The sequence below is a fragment of the Chiloscyllium plagiosum genome, chromosome 1 (genome assembly GCF_004010195.1).
Source record: "Chiloscyllium plagiosum isolate BGI_BamShark_2017 chromosome 1, ASM401019v2, whole genome shotgun sequence".
NCBI classification, from domain to species: Eukaryota; Metazoa; Chordata; class Chondrichthyes; order Orectolobiformes; family Hemiscylliidae; genus Chiloscyllium; species Chiloscyllium plagiosum.
The window spans coordinates 80,141,689-80,166,430 of NC_057710.1; the positions used below are offsets into that span (position 1 = coordinate 80,141,689).

The 24,742-nt window shown below is 38.6% G+C and overlaps 1 protein-coding gene across 4 annotated transcripts in view; it reads left to right on the forward strand.

Annotated features, from left to right (window-relative positions):
• mtus1b (microtubule associated tumor suppressor 1b) overlaps positions 1-19,586 on the forward strand; it is a 209,641-nt gene extending 190,055 nt beyond the window's left edge. For all 4 annotated transcript variants that reach the window (XM_043690010.1, XM_043689991.1, XM_043689999.1 and 1 more), the window contains 6 exons: positions 1,688-1,793; positions 1,946-2,019; positions 6,240-6,335; positions 12,263-12,382; positions 13,148-13,245; positions 16,308-19,586. In XM_043690010.1, the coding sequence (XP_043545945.1) occupies positions 1,688-1,793; positions 1,946-2,019; positions 6,240-6,335; positions 12,263-12,382; positions 13,148-13,245; positions 16,308-16,524 (711 nt within the window). In that variant the 3' untranslated portion in view covers positions 16,525-19,586. The remainder of the gene's footprint in view (positions 1-1,687; positions 1,794-1,945; positions 2,020-6,239; positions 6,336-12,262; positions 12,383-13,147; positions 13,246-16,307) is intronic.
• Positions 19,587-24,742: the final 5,156 nt, after the last annotated feature.

A 24,742-nucleotide genomic window follows, 5' to 3' on the forward strand; every position in this document is an offset into this window, starting at 1 on the left:
TACACCACATCCACAGGTTGTCCCTTATCTATTCTCCTGATTAATTCTCAATAAAAAGAAATTGCTCCAAAAGAATGGTTAAACATAATATTTATAACCCCATGCCTTTTGTCTAGTCCCATTAATGCTTCCCAAATGTTCAGTTATCATGTCTTGTAGATACAAGCATTTCTTTTCTACATCTAATAGTCTAACTGGTCTGCAACTCTCCTGTTTTCTCTTGCTCCCTTTTTAATTTAGGGTTAGATTTGCTACCCTCCAAGCTGTAGCAACTGCTTTCTAATCTGCAGAGTTTTACAAGATGACCATAGGGGACAGGAGCAGAACTGGGTTATTCAGTCTTTCGCAGTACCTCTGCCTTTCAATGAGATCATGGCTGATCTGATAATCCTTGACTCCATTAAATCAATCTTGAATATACTTAATAACACAGCTTCAATACCCCTCCTGCAATATAGAATTCCATGTATTCGCTACTTTCCTAAGACATTCCTTTTAATCTGTCATTTCTAACTACCCATCCATCCAAAATTTTCAGACAACTTCCTTTTTACACTGTAGAATACAGATTATCAGGTCCAGGAGACTCATCAGTCTTAAACTCTTTTCTATTTCTCTAGCACTATTTTTAATCCGTGCTCATTTTCTTTTAATGCTCCCTGTTAGTTCCTTGGCATTTCTGAGAACTTGTCCTCTCTTGTAAAGAGATCGAAATGTGTTCAATTCTTTGGCCATTTCTTTCCCCATTTCTGACTCTGAGGGTCTACCTTTTGTCTTTAACCTTTTTCTGGTCACACCTAAACTTTTGTCATTTTTTTTTTCCCATGTAAGCTTACTCTCGGATGGTTTTCACGCTCTCTTGATCGATCTTTTGTCTCGTTTTAATGAATTCTGAACTGCTGCTTGGCTTCAGGCTTGCTACTTTGTCTGGCAGTTTTGTCTACTGTTTGAATCTAATGCTAACCCAATTTCTTTCTTTAAACTATTGTTGAGCAACCTTTCCTATTTTTGCACCAGGTAGGATTAAATGATTGTTGATCATATCTAAATTCCTCTTAAAAATTAGCCATTGTCTACGCAATGCCAGCCTTTTTACCCGACATTGCTATCCGGCACTTCATATCCTTATATAGATTCAGGGCATTCATTTGCATTTAACTCTTTATTTTCATGGTCCTCCTTCCCCAATGGACCATGCACACTCATTGTTAATTAATCTTTTCTCATTGCGCAGTAATGAATCTAGGATAGCCTGCTCTCTCGTTGCTCCTCAACATAACTGGTCTTAAAGCTCACATATACACTCCAGAAAATCCTCTGTAATGTTATTGCTAAATTGATTTGTCCCATCCATATAGAGTAGATATACTCCTGCCATACAACATGAGAGGCTTACTTACCTGAGTGACTAACCACACTAAACATGAGAGAATATCTTAACACCCAAATTTGAAATTTGTGACACTGGCTCAACTACTTTTGCATGTTCAGATGAAGTCTTATTTATGCTGAGAATTAAATAAATTGCTGTTGTATCCAAAATGTATGCAATAAATAGGATCATTTGGATAAAATAAGCCGAGCCAGCAATGTTGATGCTCAAGTGGGTTAAATGACCATCCCCTGGCTCCACATAATGTACTCTGCACACGACGCCAAACATGATTTTCTCTTTTTTTGTATTTAGATTGAAGGGGTAACCTCTAAACATGATGCTCGTAAACTGGAGCTTATTGCAACTCATTCAAAAAACCTGGAGTGTCTTCAGAAAGAATATCAACAGTCTCTAACAGGTAATCAATGCCGAATAAAATGGTATCATCCTAGTAAAGTGACCTTGTGAAAGGAATAAGTCTAATGTTGCAACAGATATAATTCCTCAATATAATACATTGCATAACTGCAAATAATTATCACAACTTGGACTTATTTTTGTTCATTGCAGAGCTTAACAGATCACATGAACTGGATCTGGAGACACTTGATGAGAGCTTTAAAGAAAGACAATCACTCTTGCAGGTTAGTCAACCTTGCTACAAAAAAAATGCTTCATAGGATTAATTCCACAATGTGAATACAGCTATTTGCATATTATTCTATGCAATGTCTGGAGTGAATGGTTAGAGAATCATTTTGGTGTTTGTTCTGTGACAAATGTTTGCATTTAAAATTAGTGCTTCAAATACAGCTCTTGAAGTTCTGCTGCACCGATCCTGGCAGATTTCATCTACATCTGCAGGATAAGGCCTTCAAACATAGAATACTACTTCAGTATTGCATTCAAGCAGAACACTGGATACAAATCAGAATTGGACTGAAGTCAGTTAAATTTGAAACAAGAATGTTATCTGTTATGGTACCTAATGTTATCTGTGGGAATAACCTTGAGCAAGAATTTACTGGAAATTGAAGCTCAAACAACCTACTGCAATTGCAAAAAAATTACACACTTTTAATCTCTTCTCATCTATTGTGTGCAATTGTTCAAAAGTAGAATTAACCATTGAAAGAAATCTGATTGCTCTTGCTACCACATTCAATGGTTTTAACTACGATAAGTGTCAAATTTGAGGTATTTCACCTTTAGTCTCATGTCCCAGTTATACTAGCCCCCTACTTAATTTCAAATACAGAACAACGATAATGGTTATCGAGTGAGAAAAGTCAAGTATTTAATGAACTTCATTGAGAACCAAACTAATTTGTGATCTGGCTTCAGAATATGGCTTTGAAAGGTGCTAGTGAACAAATAATTGACTCATTTTTCAGGGAAGGCAGGGTATGAAGTCTGACCTGCCCTATATAATTGGGACAACATCCCCTCAATTCCATTAGATGTGAACAATAAATATTACTTTTCCAGTGTTGCTGTCAATCCCAAGATCATATTTATGGTAGGGGCTAAACACAAAATGTATCCTCATAGTGATCGGTCATTGCAGAAGATCGCTCTGCCTAATTGAAGTTACCCAGTTGGTCCTTTTCTCCCCTAATACATTGCAGGGTTTTCCCCCTCTCTTTAATGTAGTCATCCAACTCCTGTTCAGAAGGTATTGAATCTGCTTCCACTAGCCTTTCTGATGCTTTCCAGACATTAACTGGTCCACAAAAATAAAAACTCCCATTTTCTTCACCTGGGTTCTTTTTACCAATTATCTTAAATCTGTATCCTCTTGTGACCAATTGTTTCTACAACTGGAAAACTACTACGTTTACTCTACTGAAACAAGATGTTGTTCTGATGTTTGCTGACAATCTACCCTGCTGCTTTGAAAGAGAAACCTCTCCACACTTCACCCCTTTAAAAGAAAATAACCTGCCCACTTCCACCATTACATTGTTCTCTACACTTTCGCATCGCTTTCATGAATTAATTCAGTCTAAGGCCATGACAAGCATCGACTTGTGCTGCCCAGTATTGAACACACTACTCCATCTTGGATCTGGTGTCTTGTAAATGCTAAGCAACATTTCCTTGCTTTGGGATGTTATCTCTCCATTTTTCAAGTCAAAGGTCATGGTTCTTTTTTTTTTAAAAAAAAAAAACCCTTTCCAAACTTATCCCACAATTTTGTAAGCTTTGTGCATGGGTCTCTGTTCTTTCACACTATCTTATAATTGTAACCCTATGTTGCTGTGTGACCATTCCAAACAAGGCAACAAGTAAGGATGCATGTAGAGTCTGAACTTTACAGTACGGAGGAAGGTCATTAGATGCCTTGACTGTACCACCTCAGAACTACCCAGCTAGCCCTCTTTCAGATATATATCCAGCTCTCTCTTTGATACCTTTGTATGGAATCCACCTCCACCTTTCCCAAAATGTGCAATCCAAATCCTAAAAATTTTCTCTCTCAGCTCTCGCTGACAATCTCTCCTTCCTGATATTATTCTGGTAAATCTCCTTTGCATGCTTTCCGGACTTAACATCCATCTTTAAATAAGGTGCCCAGAACTAATCACAATATTCTTAATGTGGTCTGATCCATGATTTGTAGGGCGTAGCATCACTTTTTGAATTACTGATGTACAGCACGGAAACAGACCCTTAAGTCCAGCTCATTCACGATGACCAGGTATCAGAAACTAATCTAGTCCCATTTGCTAGCACTTGGCCCATATCCCTCCTATTCATATACCCAGGCCCAACCTGTCCATGCCCACCAGATATCCTAACCCAATCTAGTCCCATTGCCAGCACCCACCCCTTATCCCTCCAAACCCTCCCTATTCATATACCCATCCAGATGCATTTTAAATGTTGCAATTGTACCAGCCTTCACCACTTCCTCTGGCGGCTCATTCCATACATACACCACCCTCTGCATGAAAAGTTGCCCATTAGGTCCCTTTTTATATCTTTCCCCCCTCACCTTAAACCTACGCCCCCTAGTTCTGTACTCATCTATTTTATCCTATGCATTGCCTGTCATGATTTTATAAACCTCTGAGGTCCCTCCTCAGCTTCCAATTCTCCAAGGAAAACAGTCTCCTCATATTCCGCCTCAAATCCTCCAAACCTGGCGACATCATAAAACCATAGAAAAAAAATACAGCGCAGTACAGGTCCTTTGGCCCTCGATGTTGCACCGATCCAAGCCCACCTAACCTACACTAGCCCACTATCCTCCATATGCCTATCCAATGCCCGCTTAAATGCCCATAAAGAGGGAGAGTCCACCACTGCTACTGGCAGGGCATTCCATGAACTCACGACTCGCTGAGTGAAGAACCTACCCCTAACATCTGTCCTATACCTACCACCCCTTAATTTAAAGCTATGCCTCCTCATGATAGCTGACTCCATACGTGGAAAAAGGTTCTCATGGTCTAAACCCTGTCTCCCTATCTAAACCCCTAATCATCTTATACACCTCTATCAAGTCACCCCTAAACCTTCTTTTCTCCAATGAAAACAGCCCCAAGTGCCTCAGCCTTTCCTCATACGATCTTCCTACCATACCAGGCAACATCCTGGTAAACCACCTCTGCACCCGTTCCAGTGCCTCCACATCCCTCCTATAGTATGGCGACCAAAACTGCACACAATAATCCTTGAAAATCTTTTTTGAATCCTTTGTTCAAGTTTCATAACATCCTTTCTATTGGAAGGATGTTTAGAATTGCACACACTATTCCAAAAGTGGCCTATCCAAAATCCTGTACAGTTGCAACATCACCTCCCAACTCTTATATTCAATACTCTGACTAATAAAGGAAAGCATACCAAATTCTTCCTCCACTATCCTATCTACCTGCGATTCTACTTTCAAGGAGCTATGAACCTGCACTCCATAGCCTCCTTGTTCAGCAATGCTCCCTAGGACTTTACCATTAAGTGTATAAGTCCTGCTGTGATTTGCTTTCCCAAAATACAGCACCTCACGTTTATCTGAATTAAACTCCATCTGCCACTCCTTAGCCCCTTGGCCCATCTAAGGAAGATACCATTGTAATCTGAGGTAACCTTCTTGGCTGTTCACTACACCTCCAATTTTGGTGTCATCTGCAAGCTTACTAACTATATCGCCTGTGTTGACGTCCAAATCATTTATATAAATGACGGAAAGCAGTGGACCCAACACTGATTCTTGGCACTCCACTGGTCACAGGCATCCAATCTGAAAAGCAACCTCCACACTACCCACTGTTGTTTACCTTTTTGAACCAGTTCTGTATCCACATGGCTAGTTTTCCCTGTATTCCATGGGACCTAACTTTGCTAACCAGTCTCCCTTGATGAATGCCTTACTGAAGTCCATATAGATCACGTCCACTGCTCTGCTCTCATCAATCCTCTGTTATTTCTTCAAAAAAACTCAATCAAGTTCATGATGCATGATTTCCCACTTGCACAAGCCATGTGACTATCCCTAATCAGTCCTTACCTTTCCAAATACATGTAAATCCTCTCCCTCAGGATTCCCTCCAACTACTTGCCCAACACCTGACTTCAGGTTACTGGTCTATAATTCCCTAGCTTTTCCTTACCACTCTTCTTAAAAAGTTGCACCACGTTAGCCAACTGCCAATCTTCTGGCACCTCTCCTGTGACTATTGATAATACATATATTTCAGCAAGGGGCCCAGCAATCACTTCCCTAGCTTTCCACAGAGTTCTAGGGTACACCTGGTCAGGATCTGGGGATTTATCCACTTTTATGCCTTTCAAGGCATCCAGCACCACCACCTTTGTAATATGGACCTCTTTGCTAATCTAATCAAAATCTTGTTTTCAGCGCCAAATTGAAAAACTGATTGAGGAAAATGATTCTCTAAAGAAAGAAATTCAAAATAAGGAGGAAATCATCAAAGCACAAGCACAGAAGGAAAAAGTAAGTTCTGTTATATTCCAAAAGAATACTTGCTAGTTTAGGAGTGTTCTTTAGATTGTGCTATAAATAACTTAGGTTTGTATTACTTATGCTGGAGGTCTTGGAATACTTTTGACTAATTTTTTGTTTTTAAATCACCTCCGCTGTCAATGACTTGATTGTGCCTTTGTATAATAGTCTGTCTCAAAGCATTTGGTTTTGAAGAAGCATCTGAATGAAGCTAATTCCATAGATTTGAGAGGGAATGAGAGTATAGGGCCTAGCTAGTTGAATGCACAACTACATGTGAAGTATTGTATATGATACAGTTTAAAACCATCTTAAACCAAAATTAAATGGGTTTTTTGAGAGTTAATATTTTTAATGAATTTAGCACTAATTAACTTCGACATTTGAGACAGTCAAGCATTAAAAAAAAGCCAAAGGCTGATTAAAATTTGTTTGGTTGTGCTGGTTCTCAACTTTTTGCATCTTGCATGCCACTGGCCATTTTGTCAAAATTCTGGACCCACCATGAGGAGAAACAGCCTTTATTTCAGGGAGTATATTTTTATATTTATCTGTATTGTAGTATTAATCACTAACAAATTTATGTATTTAATGGAAGCTTTCCAGTGTTTTTTAAAAAACTTTCCTATTGGACATTTGAATTTTTGCAATTAATAGCATCCCTGACTAGGCTAATATTGCATGAAATTATTTACCTTTAGTCTTATGCTCGTCATATAATTAATGTGTGCAACACATCGGTATTTATTCTGCTTGTGTAATTTGAGAATGGGGGTAAAAACAGAACAGGGGTTCAACCTCCTTGAACTTATTATGCTACTCCATGTAAACATCATGGCTGATCTGACTGCTGCCTTAACTTCTCTATCCTGCCTCTACTGTAACTGGAACATGTTCATGGATCCAACCTCCACTCCTGCCTGCAGAAAAAAGCTCAACACCAATCCCTCAAAGACATTCCTCAGCATTTCCAATGCAAATAGGAGACCCTTTATTTTTAAACTGCAACCTAGTTTGAGTCACTTGCATCATCTCAGCATCTGCTCTATCAAATTCCCTCAAACTTGTTTCAGTAAGCTCACCTGAATCTTGACTTCTGTAAATAGAGGCTTAACCTGGTTGTCACATCTTAGGAGTAAGTAAGTAAGGATTGCAGATGCTGGAAATCAGAGTCAAAAAGCGTGGTGCTGGAAAAGCACAGCTGGTCAGTTAGCATCCAAGGAGCAGGAGAGTCGATGTTTCAGACATAAGCTCTTCTCCTCAGATGTTGCCTGACTGCTTTCCCAGCACATCACGTTTGATACACCAACTCTTAAGGTAAAGCTATCATCCCAGCAACCAGCCTGGTAAGCATTTGTTGAACTGCCCCATACATCTAAATACCTCAAACTGACCAAAGCTATATGCACTAGTCTGGTTGTGGTCCCATCAATGCTCCCCACAGCTGTGGTTATACTCTCCTTTGTAATAAAGTAAATGCAACATTGGCTTTTTTAAATTTGCTATGTTAGGATCCTAACTTTCAGACTCATGTACAATGACCCCTGTCTACTGCAGTATCCTGCAATTTGTCTATTTTAAAATAGTCTGCTTTTCTACTTTTTTTCAGGCTATATGAGTAATCTTGCATTTTCTCACAATACTCAATCTGTCAAGTTTTTTGCAAACTAATTCAATCTACTTTTATTTTTGTGTAGACAGTCTTCCCCTTACATCTTGCTTTCCTGTTTCGGATCAATAGTAAATTTGGCTACAATAGAATTTTCTTTTTGGGCAAGGATACTATAGGGTTGGATGAACCACATGGCCTGTTGAAATTACTGTACTTGCTAAAACTCTACTTTTTTTTTCTCTTTGCTCCCCATATCCCTCTATTCTTCTTTTGAGACCAAAAATACATCTATCCCAACAATAAATACATTAGTAAATGTAGAGTCCACATAGAGATGGGCTGGAGAATTTGAAGTATTCATAATCCTTTGGGTGAACATTTTTCTCCCTATCTCAGTCCTAAATGATGAGCACTTTACTGTGTAATGGTGACCCTTCGTTTTTAAAATCCATAAGCAGTGGAAGCCATCAGTGTTTACCCTGTCAAAAGCCACTGCAGAATTTTATATGTTTTACTCAGATTGTGAATTCCAGGCAATTTAGATCCAATTGCCTCAGCCTGTTTTCATGGGCAACTTTATTGTCCCAGGGACTGATGTGTAGTAGGCCAATCATTGATCTAGAAATAAGTCTAGCTTAGAGTGGTGCTGGAAAAGCACAGCAGTTCAGGCAGCATCCAAGGAGCAGGAAAATCGAAGTTTCAGCAAAAGCCCTTCATCAGGAATATTGCCCGAAATGTCGATTTTCCTGCTCCTCGGATGCTGCCTGAACTGCTGTGCTTTTCCAGCACCACTCTAATCTAGAATTTGGTTTCCAGCATCTGCAGTCATTGTTTTTACCTATAGATATAAGTCTGTCAACCTAAAAATGACCCCAAGTATCTCTCTCTCCTGTTATTTAGCCAGTATTCTAAATGCTAGTCTCTATTCTAGAAACTTAGGTCAGTATGTCCAAGGTGGGTTGATAGATTTATAGATATTAATGACATCAAGATTTATAGGGTAAGCATGGTAAAATCATTTTGAGGCAGTTGATCAGCCATGATCTATCAAATGGCAGAGCAGGTATGAATAGCTTACTCCTATGTTTGTTTACCCAACATGAAAGCTTATTCCCTTGTATCATTATCTTTGTGACACTTAATCTAACATCTTGATTGATATGGAGGGGCTCGTAGAATTGACTTTTATTTCTGCTGAGTTCTAATTAGTTCTGAGAGAGACCGAAAGGAAATATGAGGTGGGGGTGGGAGGGATGATGTATTAACCACCGAGGTTATGAACAATTACTTTCAAGCTTCAATTCCCCACCCTCAACTTTGACCAGGACTGTCCTTTCATCTGTCTCCACTATTCACTCCTCATTGGACACAGTTTTGGCCTGCTGTTATATTTCATTGAGGACTGGTATAACATCAGCCTATCTCAATTTCGCAATGTTTTTGTTCTCTCCCTAACCTGTTTTCTCCATGAATTAGGAGAAAGTGAGGACTGCAGATGCTGGAGGTCAGAGTCAAAATGTGACACTGGAAAAGCGCAGCAGGTCACGGAGCATCCAAGAAGAGTCAACATTTCAGGCATCAGTCCTTCATCCCTGATGGGCTTATGTCCGAAATGTTGACCCTCCTATTTGGATGCTGCCTGACCTCCCTATGAATTAGCTATACTTGTTTTGCTTGAGTGCAGACTTAACATAATCGTCCAGCTTGCAAATTATGAATTCCAGTGAATTTAGATCCAGCTGCCTCGACGTGTCTTTATGGGCAACTTTATTGTCCCAGGGAGTGATTTGTAGTGGACAAATCATTAATATAGATTTAAGTCTGTCATCCTAAAAATGACCCCAAATCACCCAAAGGGTGATGCCACTATCTGGTGCACTGTCGTTTACCACCAGTAAAATTTCCAACTCTTTGTACAACCTTCCCTCTACTATGACTCTTCTCCCTGGACATTTTCTCTCCATGACTGACCAACAACCAAGTTTTCTCAACTACGAAAAGCCACCTTCTATCTCTTTAGACCTGCTATGGTTTTAGACTGCCTCACTGAATTGATAATCTCATGTCAACCTTTTCTCCTTGTCTGGACTATTAAGCTAATATCTATGACTTACCCAGTGTTTTTCATCTGTTTTCAATGCTTGGCTCTAACTCTGTTGTGGATTGGACCTTTTCATTTTTGGGTTAAATAGGACCCAGATGACCAATTGGCTGGTTCAATGTGACAAAATTAAATCATTAACCAGAGAACAGGGTTTATCACAGATGAGAGCTGGAGGGCAAGCAGGAATGGCAATCCAGTCCATTGAATACACATATACTCTTTGCCATTTAAGAAAATCATCGCTGATTTGATTGGAGTTTTAACTCCTTTTCCTGCTCCTGCAAATAACCCTTGACTCTACTTTTAGATCATGTATAACTAAGGCTGCTCCCTATCTTATGCACTTATTCATATATTTAAAATAATTGAGGCTGTCCAGTTGATCATTGTTCATTTTGATTTAGTTTGTCTCCTGGAAATCTACTTATCTTTTTTTTTTCTGATTTAGCACCAGCACCATCACCATAACCACCATACCATGTGCATGCTCAGTGAAAGTCAAGTACTGTAGATACCTGAAATCTAAAATCTAACCTGGTGTGGATATGGTTTCAGAATAAAAGGCAAACTATTTGGAACTGCTGGAGAAACTCCAATGTGGCCACATCTGAGAGTTGACATTTAAGTTTAACTGAAATATTAACACTTGTTTTGTCTTAGACACTGCTACTTCTACTGAGTTTCTCTAGTGCTTTGCTTTGAGCTTCCTTGTGCAGTAACATTTTTTTGAGGGACTTTTATCAAATGCTTTTTCGAACTCAGAACATATTACATCTGCTGTCAACCCTTTATCCACTCTGCTTGTACAGCCTTGCACAGCATTAAAATCTATTCAATAAGACTCAACTTCACCAATATCATTTTGAATTTGACTGATCATGTATCAAGTGATTCACATTTCCAGTTAAGGTGCTAAAAGATATAGCTGGATGTCAGCAAACTGGATCCTTTTTGTCAATTTAGTTTTTATTTCACCTTTTAATGTTTTAGACTTCCACTTTTGACTAAGCTTTGGCCATCACCCCTTTGATTCTGTATCAGTGATGACACATTCGTGAGGAAGAGCTCATGCCCCAAACATCAGTTCTCCTGTTCCTTGGATGTTGCCTGACCTGTGCTTTTGCAGCACCACACTTTTCGACTCTTGCTTTGTGATGGCCTTATGAAGTGTCATGGGACATTTTCTGCTAAAGGCTGTGTACAAAAATGTGGAACTGCTGGTGTTGGACTGGGGTAGAGAATGTCAGAAGTTACGTGACACCAGGTTATAGTACAACGGTGGTTTATATTAAGTCACAAGCTTTCAGTTCACCTGACAAAGGGGTTAGGCTCCAAAAACTTGATTTCAAATAAACCTGTTGGACTATATTACTGGTGTTGTCTAACTTCTGACTGTATACAAATAGGTGTTGAATCCCATATGTTGTATTTACGTAGTCTGCAAGCAATGGTGTAGAGAAACGACTGATGTATATTTCAAAAGATATTTTGCAAACTTTAATGAGGAAAGATGTAATAAAAGGAAATCTCATTTTGTCTATCCAATTATTTTCAAAATCTAAATTCCTTCTACATTCCACTTATCTCCAGCTGTGGTATAACAGAATTCTCTGAACAAATTAGAACATCCCTTTTAGTGTTTTAAGTTTGCCGATTAAAACTGAGGGGGATGCCAAGAGACACTGTAGCCAAGTGCACGGCAGGTGAATCTACTGTGGTTAAGTGTGAAGTTTCCATTTGGGCTTGGAAGAATGGAGGTGAAAGGGAGTATTTCTTGAATGGAAGGAGAGTGAAGAGTTCATGTCCAAAGATGATATAATGGATGCAGATTCTCTGGTGTGGGGGTGGGTTTGACTATTTCTGAACCAGCAGATACGGTCTCGAAAAAGGCAAACTTTTTAGGACTGAGATGAAGAGGAATGTCAATCAGGGTGGTGCATCTTTGGAATTTTGTAACCCAGAGAGCTGTGGAACCTCAGTCATTAAGTTCAAGATGGAGATTTCTAGTCACTAATGATATCTGGAAATGACTTGGAAATATAACATTGATAGGGTAATCAGCCATTATCTACAATAGGACAGCAAGTTCAAAAAGTTGAGTGGTCTAGTCCTGTTCTGGTCCTAACACAACAAGCTAGTAGAAGCAATATTGACTTGAATGCATCATGCCATTGAAAGCCTCTCTCTTTTCTTTATTAATAGAAAATTGACCCCTTGAGTCTATACCTGCAGCAAGAACTGGACAGTTTAAAGGCAGTACTGGAAATAAAAAATGAGAAGATACATAATCAAGAGAAAAAGCTGATGCAGATGGAAAAGCTGGTATGTAAATTTCAAGGGACTGGAATCCAGCATAGAATTGACCAGTATTTAGCGTAAGCTCTGATTTCGTCCATTGGAGTTGGTTAATGACTCATTATAATCATAAGTAACTTGTTATAGTTGTATTTTTGAAATGGATATCCAAATAATGAAGTTAAATAAAATAACCCAAACTCTTCCTGTTTGATTTTATTCTCAAAGCAAAAGTTAAATCCAAGTTTAGTTCTTTTGTTCTATCCTTCAGCTATTTATGTATTCATTTCTTAAATATTGACAGTCACTCTAATCTGTCTTTATTGGACAGGATGTGGACAAGCTCAATATTTGTTGCTTATCTGTAATTACCCTGGAATTAAGTCGCTTGCTAGACCACTACATTAGCAATTACATTAGTGTGGATTGGAGTCGTAGGTAGACCAAATTTCCTTAAGTGGCATTCATGAAGTTGATGGGTTTTTATGGCAATTGGGACTGGTTATGTAATTTCCATTCGGATAGTTTTAGGGAATTAGTGCAATTTGAATGTCGTCATCTGACACGCTTGGATTGGAATCCATGATCCGGAACTTTAGCCTGTGGCTGTTGATTACTTGTCCTGATATTACCACTACATCTCAGCCTCTTGTTAATCTGATGTTAATGTTCTTCATGTTCTGCATCATGACTAATTGTACTCCTTCAAATCTAGGATGGTTACAGTAGTGATCTGAAAGTTAGGAAGAAAAGAGTAGTTACTTTAATGTGAAAATTATATTTTTTTCAAAGATGGAGAAACATACTGTGTTAGATGAAAAGCTTAAAATTGTGATGCAAGAAAATGAAGACTTAAAAGCTCGAATGGATAAACACATTGCTGTGTCTCGGTAAGTGAATTAATATTTAGTCTATTAATGCAATCGCTGAGCAGTCGCATTTTTTTGTTCTGTTTGCATATGATACTAACTTGCAAAATTGAATGTTAAAAATGCAAGTTCTAATATTAATGATCAGCTGTTGTTTGAACTTGTCAGTGTCCACACTGAATGCTGCAAGCTGGCAAGAATAATTCTCAGTAGATGGATGTTAAAGCAGCAGAAATGAGTGGATCCTCATCCTTCATGGTGACTTAAAGGAGATCGAAGAATTTGAGTTTTAAGTTGAATGTGAAAGGCATGAATGTATAGAGAGACTTGGTATTGAGTATTGTAAAACTTTTGCTTTGCCGCATGACTGAAAGAGTTGCAGGTAGGTAGGATAGTGAAGGAGGAGTTTGGTATGCTTTCCTTTATTGGTCAGAGTATTGAGTACAGGAGCTGGGGGGTCATGTTGCGGCTGCCCAGGACATTAGTTGGGCCACTTTTGGAATATTGTGTGCAGTTCTGGTCTCCTTCCTATTGGAAAGATGTTGTGAAACTTGAAAGGGTTCAGAAAAGATTTATAAGGATTTTGCCAGGGTTGGAGGATTTGAGCTATGGGGACAGACTGAATAGGCTGGGGCTATTTTCCCTGGAGCATTAGAGGCTGAGGGGTGACCTTATACAGGTTTATGAAATCATGAGGGACATGGATAGGACAAATAGGCAAAGTCTTTTCCCTGGAGTCATAGATTTAGGGTGAGAGGGGAAAGATATAAAAGGGACCAATAGGGCAATGCTTTCTCACACAGGGTGTTGTGTGTGTGTGGAATGAACTGCTAGAGGAAGTGGTGGAGGCTAGTACAGTTGCAACATTTAAAAGGCATCTGGATGGGTATATGACTAGGAAGGGTTTAGAGGGATATGGGCCAGGTGCTGGCAATGGGACTAGATGAGGTTGGGGTATCTGGTCGGCAGGAATGAGTTGGACTGAGGGGTCTGTTTCCATGCTGTACATCTATGACTGGAAAATCTTCAATTTTTGTAATGGTTATGCATTTGGATAATATGGCAAAATGGTATACCAATGATTAATCAATGGGCTGATTCTCTCTCAAATTGGATTTTAACCATTGTGCAAGTGTGCTGTTGAGGAAATCTCATCACCGGTTTGCACATGCCATCTATATGCATCATCCTGTTTCAAATAAACTCCAAGAATGCAGGATGCATCTGTTAAGTGCAGAACATGGTAAATAGGCTTATCCTGATTTTCTGTTCTATCACTTGTCTGCCAAATTTTCAGCAGGTCCATTTTGTAACCTTTGTATTCTCATGCTAACTTTCTTTCCTCCCTCTCTATTGTAAGCAGATTTAATTACAAAATATTTGGCTCTTCAAGCAAGTCATTGACATTCATTGTAAAAGTTGCAGTTTCATTATTTATGCACATGGTATTTCCTTAGCTAGTTTGCCAGCTTAGAAATGACCCATCTAACTAAATTCTTTGTTAGCTAATCCTTGATCAAGCTCATTTACTGCACTTGGTGCAATGAGCCATTTGTGTAATGTAGTCAATTAATGGAACATAGGACTGTTGGTGACATCAAGCAGCACCACCTCAGTAATATTTGCTCATTAATGCTTTAGTTTGGGTTCCACAAGGGCTGCACGTTACATTCTGACCTCATTACAGCTTTTGATCGAACATGGACAAAGGAGCTGAAATGCAAAGTGAGGTGAGAGTGACAGCCCTTGAGATCAAAGTCACATTGGATGAAGTATGGAATTGAAGAGATCTAGCAAAACTAGAAGCATTGGGAATTTGAGGGTGTAGCTCTCAGGTTGGAGTCCTACTTGGCATACAAGATGGTTGCGAACTGGAGTGGAGATGACTCACGACCAACAGTCAGTGTTTAGCACAATTTTCAAAGCCTCGGTTAGTGAAGCAGTCCGTGTCCAAATGCAGCAAACCTGGGCAATGTCCAGGCTTGGGCTGAAAAGTAATAGATAATATTCATGCCACCCAAATGCTAGAACATGATCATCTCCAACAAGAGATGATTTATCCCTCTCTCCCATTAATTTCAATGGCATTACCATCACTGAATTTCCCCCACTATCGACATCTCAGGGTTACCATTGATCAGAAAATGAACTGGACTCTATACATTAATATACTGAGTAAAAGTTCAGGTCCGAGGCTGGGAATACTTTAGCAAGTAACTCACGACCTGACACTCTCAAACCTGTCCACCATCTACAAAGCACAAAGGGTGTAATGGAATACTCCCCTCTTGCCTGAATGGGTGCAGCTCCAAAAACACTCAAGCTTGACACCATCAGGACAAAGCAGCCCACTTGATTGGCACTGAATTCACCAGGATTCATTTTCTTCAACGATGCTTAACAGCAGCAATGTAAATCATCAACAAAAGATTGTGGACATTCTCAAAGCTGCTTGTAAGACACTGTTCCTTCAGGGTCATTGGGAAAAAATCCTGGAACTTCCTCCCTAATAAAACTTTGTGAGTCTTCCTAAAATACTTAGATTACAGTGGTTCAAGAAGGCAATTCACCAGCTTGAGGGTAATTTGTGATGGCTGCTGCTGGCTGAGCCAACATTTATTGTCCATGTCCCATGAGTGAAATAAATTTGTAGTGGTAAACTGCTGTTCAAGTACGGGGAGGTAGTTTTATGCCATGTTTACAACGAGGTTTTTAAAGGCTGTTGTATGCTTCTCAATTATTGTGTTTTGTACACATCTCCAGTTTTTCTGTAATTTTTAAGAATAATCTTGTAAAATTCTGTCAATAGTCTGAGTGCATTGGTTGCATATGTATTATTAGTTATTGTTGGACCAAAGGGTCTGTTTCCATGTTGTATGACTCTATTGTGAAGATTTTGCCAAAGTGATATTCCAAGCTACGTATGCTGCTTATATAGTAAATTCTTCTGATTTCTTATGTCACTAAATATGGAGATATACTGACAGACGGGGCCATTGAATTAATTTGCATTGGTTTTATCTCCCTGATCAGCAAAAGTTTGTTTTTAAATCAAAATGCATTTTCATGTTTTATTTTTGCAGGCAACTCTCGACTGAACAGGTTGTTTTACAAGAATCACTACAGAAAGAATCAAAAGTGAACAAGCGCTTATCTATGGAAAATGAAGAACTTCTGTGGAAGCTACATAACGGTGATGTTCTTGGTCTTAAGAAGTTGTCACCAACATCCCCTTTATCCTTTCAGCCTTCCAAAGCTCCAGTGTCATCCTCATCTAGCCCTACATCATCACCAAGGTGACACTTCCAAATGAATAACACTCAAAATGACTTTTTGAGATCACTGGCTATAATGACAAACAAAGGGCTACTGGATGTTGACCATGACATACAAACTATTGTCCTATTATATGGGTTGAGAATTGGAAAAATATTTCTTCCTTTGAGTGTTTCTAATTGTATATGAGACTCTGTATATAGAATATGTTGCACAACAGCACTTAATTAACACAGCAAGAATCTTGCTTTTGCCTTTTTGCCTATTACAAGTAAACTCAGGGCAAGTAGATTATATTTGACAAATTTTGAGTTTTCCTCATTGATTTGTGAATAGGATTTTTATTTTGTGAATGGAGTGTTTAAAATCAAACTGAAGTATTGGGGTTGCCTTCACTATTCGCAAGCAAATTGCTGCTAGAATCTTTTCCCAGAAAATAGAATGAGGACTAACGTTGCTGTCTGAAGTTGCACAACATATGGCATAAACTAAGTAGGCCAAATCTATCTAAATATTCTCATGTCCATGCTTTGTTCAATGTGTCGGAGGATGTCTGTGCAGAATTTGGTCCTTGATTAGTGTTAGATTTATGCAGGTGCCTGTATCTATAAATTTTTGATCTTCGCAAGCTGAGAAAATGTAGTGCCATGGAGATAACTTTTTTTATCTTAAGAACACTCAATATGTTGTCAATCTAAGCACTTGAGCAAAATGAAAGTTTTGCATTTAAATAGTAGTGCAAGTGGAGCACTTGTATCCCAAGACCACAGAGCTCATATTTGCTTATGCTATGGGAAAAATTTGGATTTTCTTTAGCATAATGAGGGAATCTGTCTGCTTGACCACAAAGTAAATATTCCATTTTTTTGAAGTGTTCAGATGGTCCTTCAGTTGCTTTTGAATATTTTTCTGCAAAGATATATGCTAGTTATGAAGAAGATTACAAGTCTAAATATTCATTTGGTCACAAGTTCTTGGCTTCAGTTACAATTGTATGAACTTGTCATTTTTACAATGTGAAAATCTGTTGGACAGTGACTGCCCTGAAAACTATTATGAAATTTTGAGAGCATGTTTATATCATTACTTTATTAATGCTCATGTTGCTATATACTTGCACCTTTAGTGTCTGTGTTTTGGCCCTCTATTTCACACCCTTGTAATACTCCGCTGTTGAGAAAGGGAAGCAAAACGTAACTTGTCAAATTCTGATAACAGTTGAACTGATTTCTGTAGCAATCTGGGTGACCTGTCTTTATTGTCCTTTTATCTTTTCCCATTCACCAATATTCTCAGTGGCATCTGAACTTAGACTGACATGCAAATCCCAGATGCCTTTGTAACTCTGCCACAAAACCAAGGCAATGTAATCTTATTTGCACTTAATTTCTTTTAACATCTGATAACCTGGAGTTTCATAACAGATTGTATCCTGTTATTCTGATGGATTAATCTTAAGATCTGTTTATAAGAGCAATTTGACTTGTGAAATTTACTGAACATTGATTGTGATCCTGGCAGCTCAGTGGTTTGTGAATGTGGATCACAGAAGCTTGTACACCTTTATCTTTGTCTATTGTGACACCAGTGAAGAAATCTTGACCAAATGAGTCCTTCATCACTTTTTATTTAAAATAATTTTGTCCCTAGAGCGTAATTCGGTGTTTAGACTTGAGGTTTTTCAATTATGTTGCATTCCAAACCAGCCCAGCTGAAGCTGGTTCAAATAGTATCAAAATTTTATTTTTGGTTTCATGTCCATCTTTGCTAGAGTGATGCATTTGTCAATAGACCCCTCTGTTGTACAGCCACATGTTGCTACTGCTGATGAATATATTTTGTTACCATTGCAAATTGATGCTTGCTCCCATTTTGTTTTATCAGCTATGTTATGGCACACTGTTCACACTTTCAGTATAGCCATAGGTTCTCCTTTAAAAAAAGCAAATGGACATAGCAAATGTTCATGTAAGCTATCAAACTTGGCATTCATGATATAAAATGCTACAGTTTCTCAGGATATCCTTGGTGAAAATGAGTTTTTAAAAATAAGACAGCTTTAAATTATCTGTCATGGTGTAGTTTCTTCCACTGGATCCAATGCTCAATGAAACAGTCAACTTTAAGTTCTGTATTGAAAATTTAATTTCATCTATAAACAGTTAAGCAGAAGAGTTGAGAACTACATCAGGCAATTGGATTTGAGCATGGTTTGGAAGCTTACTTTCTATGCAATTTTACACCGTTGCCCAATGGAAATGCTGATGTGAAATTTGCAATACTAAAATCAACTTTTAAATGAAAACATTTCCTATTATCCTGTTGGTTCTAAAAGGCCATAACCCAATCTTTCTTTGACAAACTTATTGAGACTGTCAAGTCTGATTTAGTCAAATTATTGCAGATGTGTCTCAATGTTTATCCTTGGCCCAACCAGTTTAAACTTTGAGGTTTTTTAATTGCACGTTCACTGAGCTACAAAACAAAGTATGAGGTTTCTTTAAGCTTGCTAGAAGTTTGAAAACTAATGGTTCCTGAGCAGCTCATTCTGCAGTTACTTTAGTGCAGAGTATTTGTTTAAACTGATTTCCGCATGTTGGAGTCTCAATTACCTTGTTTAACTGAGGTTCCAATTTTTGGAAGAATGTTGCATTATTTGATAAAATTAGCAACTCTTTTTTTTCCCTCAATGGCTAGTTTCCATATTGTTATGATCGTTATACCGTTCTAGGTATTTGCAACATTTTAACAACTAAGTTACCCATAGAAGATCATTTCTAACTTTTGTAGTTAATATCCAAATTATATAAAACCTCTACCCTTAATCAATGAGTTTGTTATATTATAGGAAGGCATTTTGATACAATTAGTGCAACTAGATGAAAAATTATTCATGTATATCTTTAGAAGTTTATAGTAAAGTTTGTCAAGTTAATTGAAACGTTGTGCAACACAGCTTGTAAACGTTTTCATTTACTGTTGTGTGCTTTGTCTGTTAGTGATCATTCTTTTTAAATTTAATGCATTGTCAATATATTTATCATATTGCTTCCTTGTTGAATAAAGTAATTGTTTTCTCTATCAAACATTGTGCTTTGATTTCTTGAAGTGTAAGCTGTCTCCATGTCCCTCTGCTCTGCTATGTCATTGACTTTTGGTTGCTTTTAAAAGACTTTCGGAATTTGTGTATCTTGAAATTATGGTGAGCTGCATTTTTATTTAAACCAACATCAGATTACCATTTTAGAGATCGGGAATACAGGCATTAGAACTAAATAGGACTATTTGTAGCTTTTTAAATCTTGATCTAGTCCAATCAGTGAGTTTTCTACCCCTTTTTAAAAAAAGGAACAATGATGGCTTAGACTGCAGAATAACAAAGTTGAGATTAACAGAAACGTATAAACAAATCTACCAAAATCAAATGAAGCTATCATGTTCACCAGTCCCCGAAAGACCTCTATTCTGCTGGTGGATTCCATTGCTCCCTCTCCATAGACATACAGGTATGAACGTAACCACAGAAGAAGGGGGCAGTCAGTCAGGTACTGCAACCCCTCCACAGTCTTTTGCATGGACTTGTGGACCCAGAAGCAGGTCAGTGAGGAGATCCTCCAATCTGCCTCTTCCGACGGGGTATCTGTAGATTATCCTAAAGTAATTAAAATACAACCAAAAGTTTTAAAATCCGGCTCTTCTAAGGAACTAAATAGTTTTTTGCAGCCTCATTTTCTTCTAGACCACAAAGCTACATGTGGCTTGGTACCCAGTGAGCCTATTCAAGTGTGGATTGTATTCGATAGCTGCATTTAAATGCGCTCCATCCAGATTCTCAACAGAATGAGAACACCCCCAATAGATGGCTCTTGGTGATTTCCATCACTAGAAGATAGAATGCATCTGGATGACAGACAAAAGTGAGCAAGTGGAGAGTATACAGCATCAGTCCTTTGCAGGGTGGTGCCCAACTTATTTCAAAAACAAGACCTACTGTTTTAAGATTGGAAGGGAAATAACTGTCAACTGAATCAAGCTGGTCAGACATGTGACTCATCTAGGGCAGATGGGACTTGAACCCCATCTATCTGGCTCAGAGGTAGGGACACTACTGTTGTGCCATAAGAACCCTGATTAGCTTATTGTCATTCTGGTTGAATTGGTGAGTCACTGATCAGGTCAAGGGTCAGCATCATACAGCCTTCCACTCTACATATCTCCCCAAAAGATGATAGTGTATAGCAATTCTCTTTCCTTGAAGGGCAATGGTTAGAAATCAGATTTTCCTATCAAACAGTTTAGAAGGAAGATGATGGAAAAAGAAAGCATTGTTTGTTCTTCTATTTGAAAGCAATGAGTTGGAGTTTGGATCATTTATTCATAACACAAGTACATTATTGGTTGCTCACTTCTGTCCAAGCATTTATTGCCTGTCTCTAAAGGCTTGAGGAGAACAGCTGCAATCTGTGATGTAGGTATGTCCACCATTAGGGAATCCACCATTTTTACATTAATTTTGAATCTGCAACAATATATTTATAGGTAGTATGAGACTTGGAGAGGGAATTAAAGATGCTGTTCATGTCATGTACCTCTTCTGGATGGTAGAGGTCAAGTTTGGAAGGTAGTGTCAAACAGGTCATATTGTTATGCATTCTACTTGCAAGGTGTAATAATGGTGCAGCAATAGTGTATTCCAATCAAGAAACTGCTTTCTTTTTGCATGATGCACAGATTCTTGAGGCAATATTGTACATTCTAGACTTCCACATTCTAGAGTGTGGGTATTCTTTGAAAAGTCAGTTGTTACTTACTGCAGGATTTCTAGCCTTTGACCTGTCCTTATTATCATGTATGTTTGGTGATGGAACCTGTGTGTGCAAACACAGCTACCCCATCTCAACAATATTTCTCCATTTTCCTCACTAGCAATCCACCTTCATGAAACATTCTACTGGATGGTAGCTTCTTTGCAGGATTATCAGAAAACTACTCACTCCTCTTCGCTATCAGAACCAAGACCATCAGCACTACATGGACAGCACTTGAATTTGCACTGAGGTTGAGCTCTAAACTATGCCCTTACAAACACGAAAGCATCTAGTGAAGAGTTACCACTATCTCCACACCAAGAATTCTGGAACAATTGCAGCCAGGATCCTTCCTGAAAATTTCCATGCATTCAGCAGACGTATCTTCCTTCAGTTGACATTTCTCCAACACATCAAAAACAAATCTGCAAGCTAAATGTACTATTTCTTGAATTGCAGAGCCATTAGAAGTTCCCAGCAATCATTCCTTCTCTCATTGCCACAATTCTAAATTTCTGTCTCTTTAAATGTTCCTAGACCTCTGTCCCTGGCAAGTTTAAAATATTTTAAAAATACATTAACCTTCTAACCCCCCACGTCTTCATTGCAAATCTCAACAAAACCGTACATGCAAACAAATGTGCTTCCAGACACTTCCCCACCAACTCTGTCAAAACAAATGGAAAATAACTAAATCCATGTCTTCCCCTTCCTTAATGCAAAACACAAACTAGAAGTTACAGTTTTAAGTTCTACATTGTTCTTAAAACATTATATCACGTTCTTCAAAAGTATTCCACATCAAAGTCTAGCCTCAGCACAGCTACACTTCAATATGTGGTAAATTTCAGTTACAGGAAAGTGCTTATAATATTTTACATCCCAGAATCAGTGGTTGCCACACAAGGGCAATGACACATGTTAAACTAACTAATCTATAGTTTCCTACTCTCTGCCTCCCTTTTGTTTTATATTTCCACAGCAGTCAGGACTTAGGGAAAAAAAGCCTGCAATTTGACTTACCCAGTTGTTCAAAGTTTGAGTTGTTTTATACTTTATAGTTAATGGTAGCTGCTGCTGGCACTCTTGCTCTCAGCCCAGGTTTCTAGCTGCACCACTCTGACACTGCATTTCAAGTGCTGTTAAATCACTCCAACAGTCAGCACTCTGAGGTAACCTATAGCTGAGTTAATCCAGCCAGTTTACAATTCCATTTTTACCAACAAAAAGGACAGGGGAATCCTGCATCCGTACTGAGAAAGCAGTGGGAACAAATGCTGTTTGCGGTCAGTGATGGAATCTAGCCTAGAGGGCTCAGCATTGCTATCAAAATCTAACCTTGTGCACGGTGAGAGTCAGTGCATCTTTACATAATAACGAACTATTCTCAAACATAAATGTTCACTACACCCCCTTATTCATTTATGTACTTTATCAAGTATATCAAATATGCAGTATTTATTGCCTGAGAGAAAGTTTTCAATATAGTCAGCAACCCTGTTTGCATTTGTAGAGAAAGAGAAAACATTTTAACACTTCCATTTCCCAACACTTCCTGGTCAGAAGAAGAATCATTATGGGCTCACCATTAACTCTGTTTCTCCTGCTCCGGATGCTGTAAGACCTGCTGAGGTTCCCCAACTCTTTATGTTTTATTCAACTCTTCCACTTGCTGACTGCTGAATTTTGATCAGGACTGGAAGAATCAAATTTGTTACAAGTTTTTAACAACTGCTGAGGCAGAAAAACAGTAGAGATGGTAACAAAAGGGTCGGATAGGTTAAATGAGAAAAGAACCACAGTGCAAGGCAAAAAGTAAATATTAATGTAACAAGCAGATGAGCATAAGAGATGGTTTAGATGGGAAATCAATCCTCAACAGCTGTGGCTCAACAAGAAAAAGAAAATATACAGAAAAATGGGGCAGGGGTTGTATGGAAGATTGTGAAAAGCCTGACTGTAGATGTCCCTCAATTTGTGATGAGCTTTATTCCAATAGAGTGGGAGGCAAGAACACTGATCAGGGTTGGTATGGGGTAGAGAATTAAAATGACAAGCAATTAAAAATGTGTAGCCATGCTAGCAGACTGATGGGGAGTGTTGGAAATCAATCATGATATGTGAAAAGAGCCTGCATTAGTCAGGATTATGTTCACTGGAGTTTGGAAGAATGAAGGTGGGTGGGGATCTCATAGGAACCTAAAAGTGTCTAACAGGACTCGAGAGGGTTATCAGGATTTTGTCTATAACTGGGGTGCTGGAACCAAGGTCAACATCTAAAGATACTACGGTAGGCCGTTTAGGACTGAGCTGAGGAAGAAGTTCTTCACCCAGAATATTGAGAATCTGTACCATTCTCTGCCACAGAGAGTGATTGAGGTCACAACATTGAATGTTTTCAAGAAAAAGCTAGATTTGATTTTTAGGCTAAAGAGATTAAAGAATATGGAGACAAAACAGGAACAGAGTACTGAGTTGGATGGCAGAACAGGTTGAAGGGCTGTATAACTTGCTACTATTTTTATGTTTCTGTGATGTTGGGGACTTCTGGGGGAGGCTGAGATTTATAATCCACTTGGCACTTCAGGCTGAAAATTGTTGTGAATCCTTGAGTCTTACTATTTGCACTGATGTATTGGGTTCCCCCACCATTAAGAAAGGGAGCTGCCTCCAATGAGTTGTTTTGTTGTCCACCAGCTTTTAACAACTGGATGCATCTGGTCTGCAGAGCTTCAATCTGATGCATTAATTGTGGAATAGCTTAACTGTGTATCACTGGCTGTTTTGCCATTTGGCACACAAGTTTTGAAATTTTACCAGGTTGACACTTTATTCCCGATGAAGGGCTTTTGCCTGAAACGTCGATCCTCCTGCTCCTCGGATGCTGCCTGACCTGTGCTTTTCCAGCACCACACTCTCGACTTTGATCTCCAGCATCTGCAGTCCTCACTTTTGCCTACTTTATTTTTAGGAATGTCTGGTGCTGCTCCTGAACTCTTCAATGAACTGAACACAGTGTATTTTTTTTAACAGCTCTCCATAACTGTCTTGTTACCTGTAATGACTCTCATACACACACACCCAGTTTTTTTCTACTCCTGCGCACATCACAATCCTGATCATTATATATCAGGAAAAGCAAATGTTTCAATACTGACTGGGAACTCCACTACACGTTTCCCTCCAGCCTGAAAAATGCCATTAACCATCACACTCTGTTTCCTATTCCTTAGTTGGTTTTGATTTGTTTACTCCATGACCTAAAGCTTTTCTCACAAAGTTATTGTATGGCACTAAGTCAATGCTTTTTAGAATTCCAGTCATCAGAATTCAATATGATAAATGTACTTAAACACTTTTTTCAGAAGAAATTTTAGTTCTTCCGTTTTGAGGATTTAATTTTTCTCAACACTCTGAACAACACTAAAAATGCA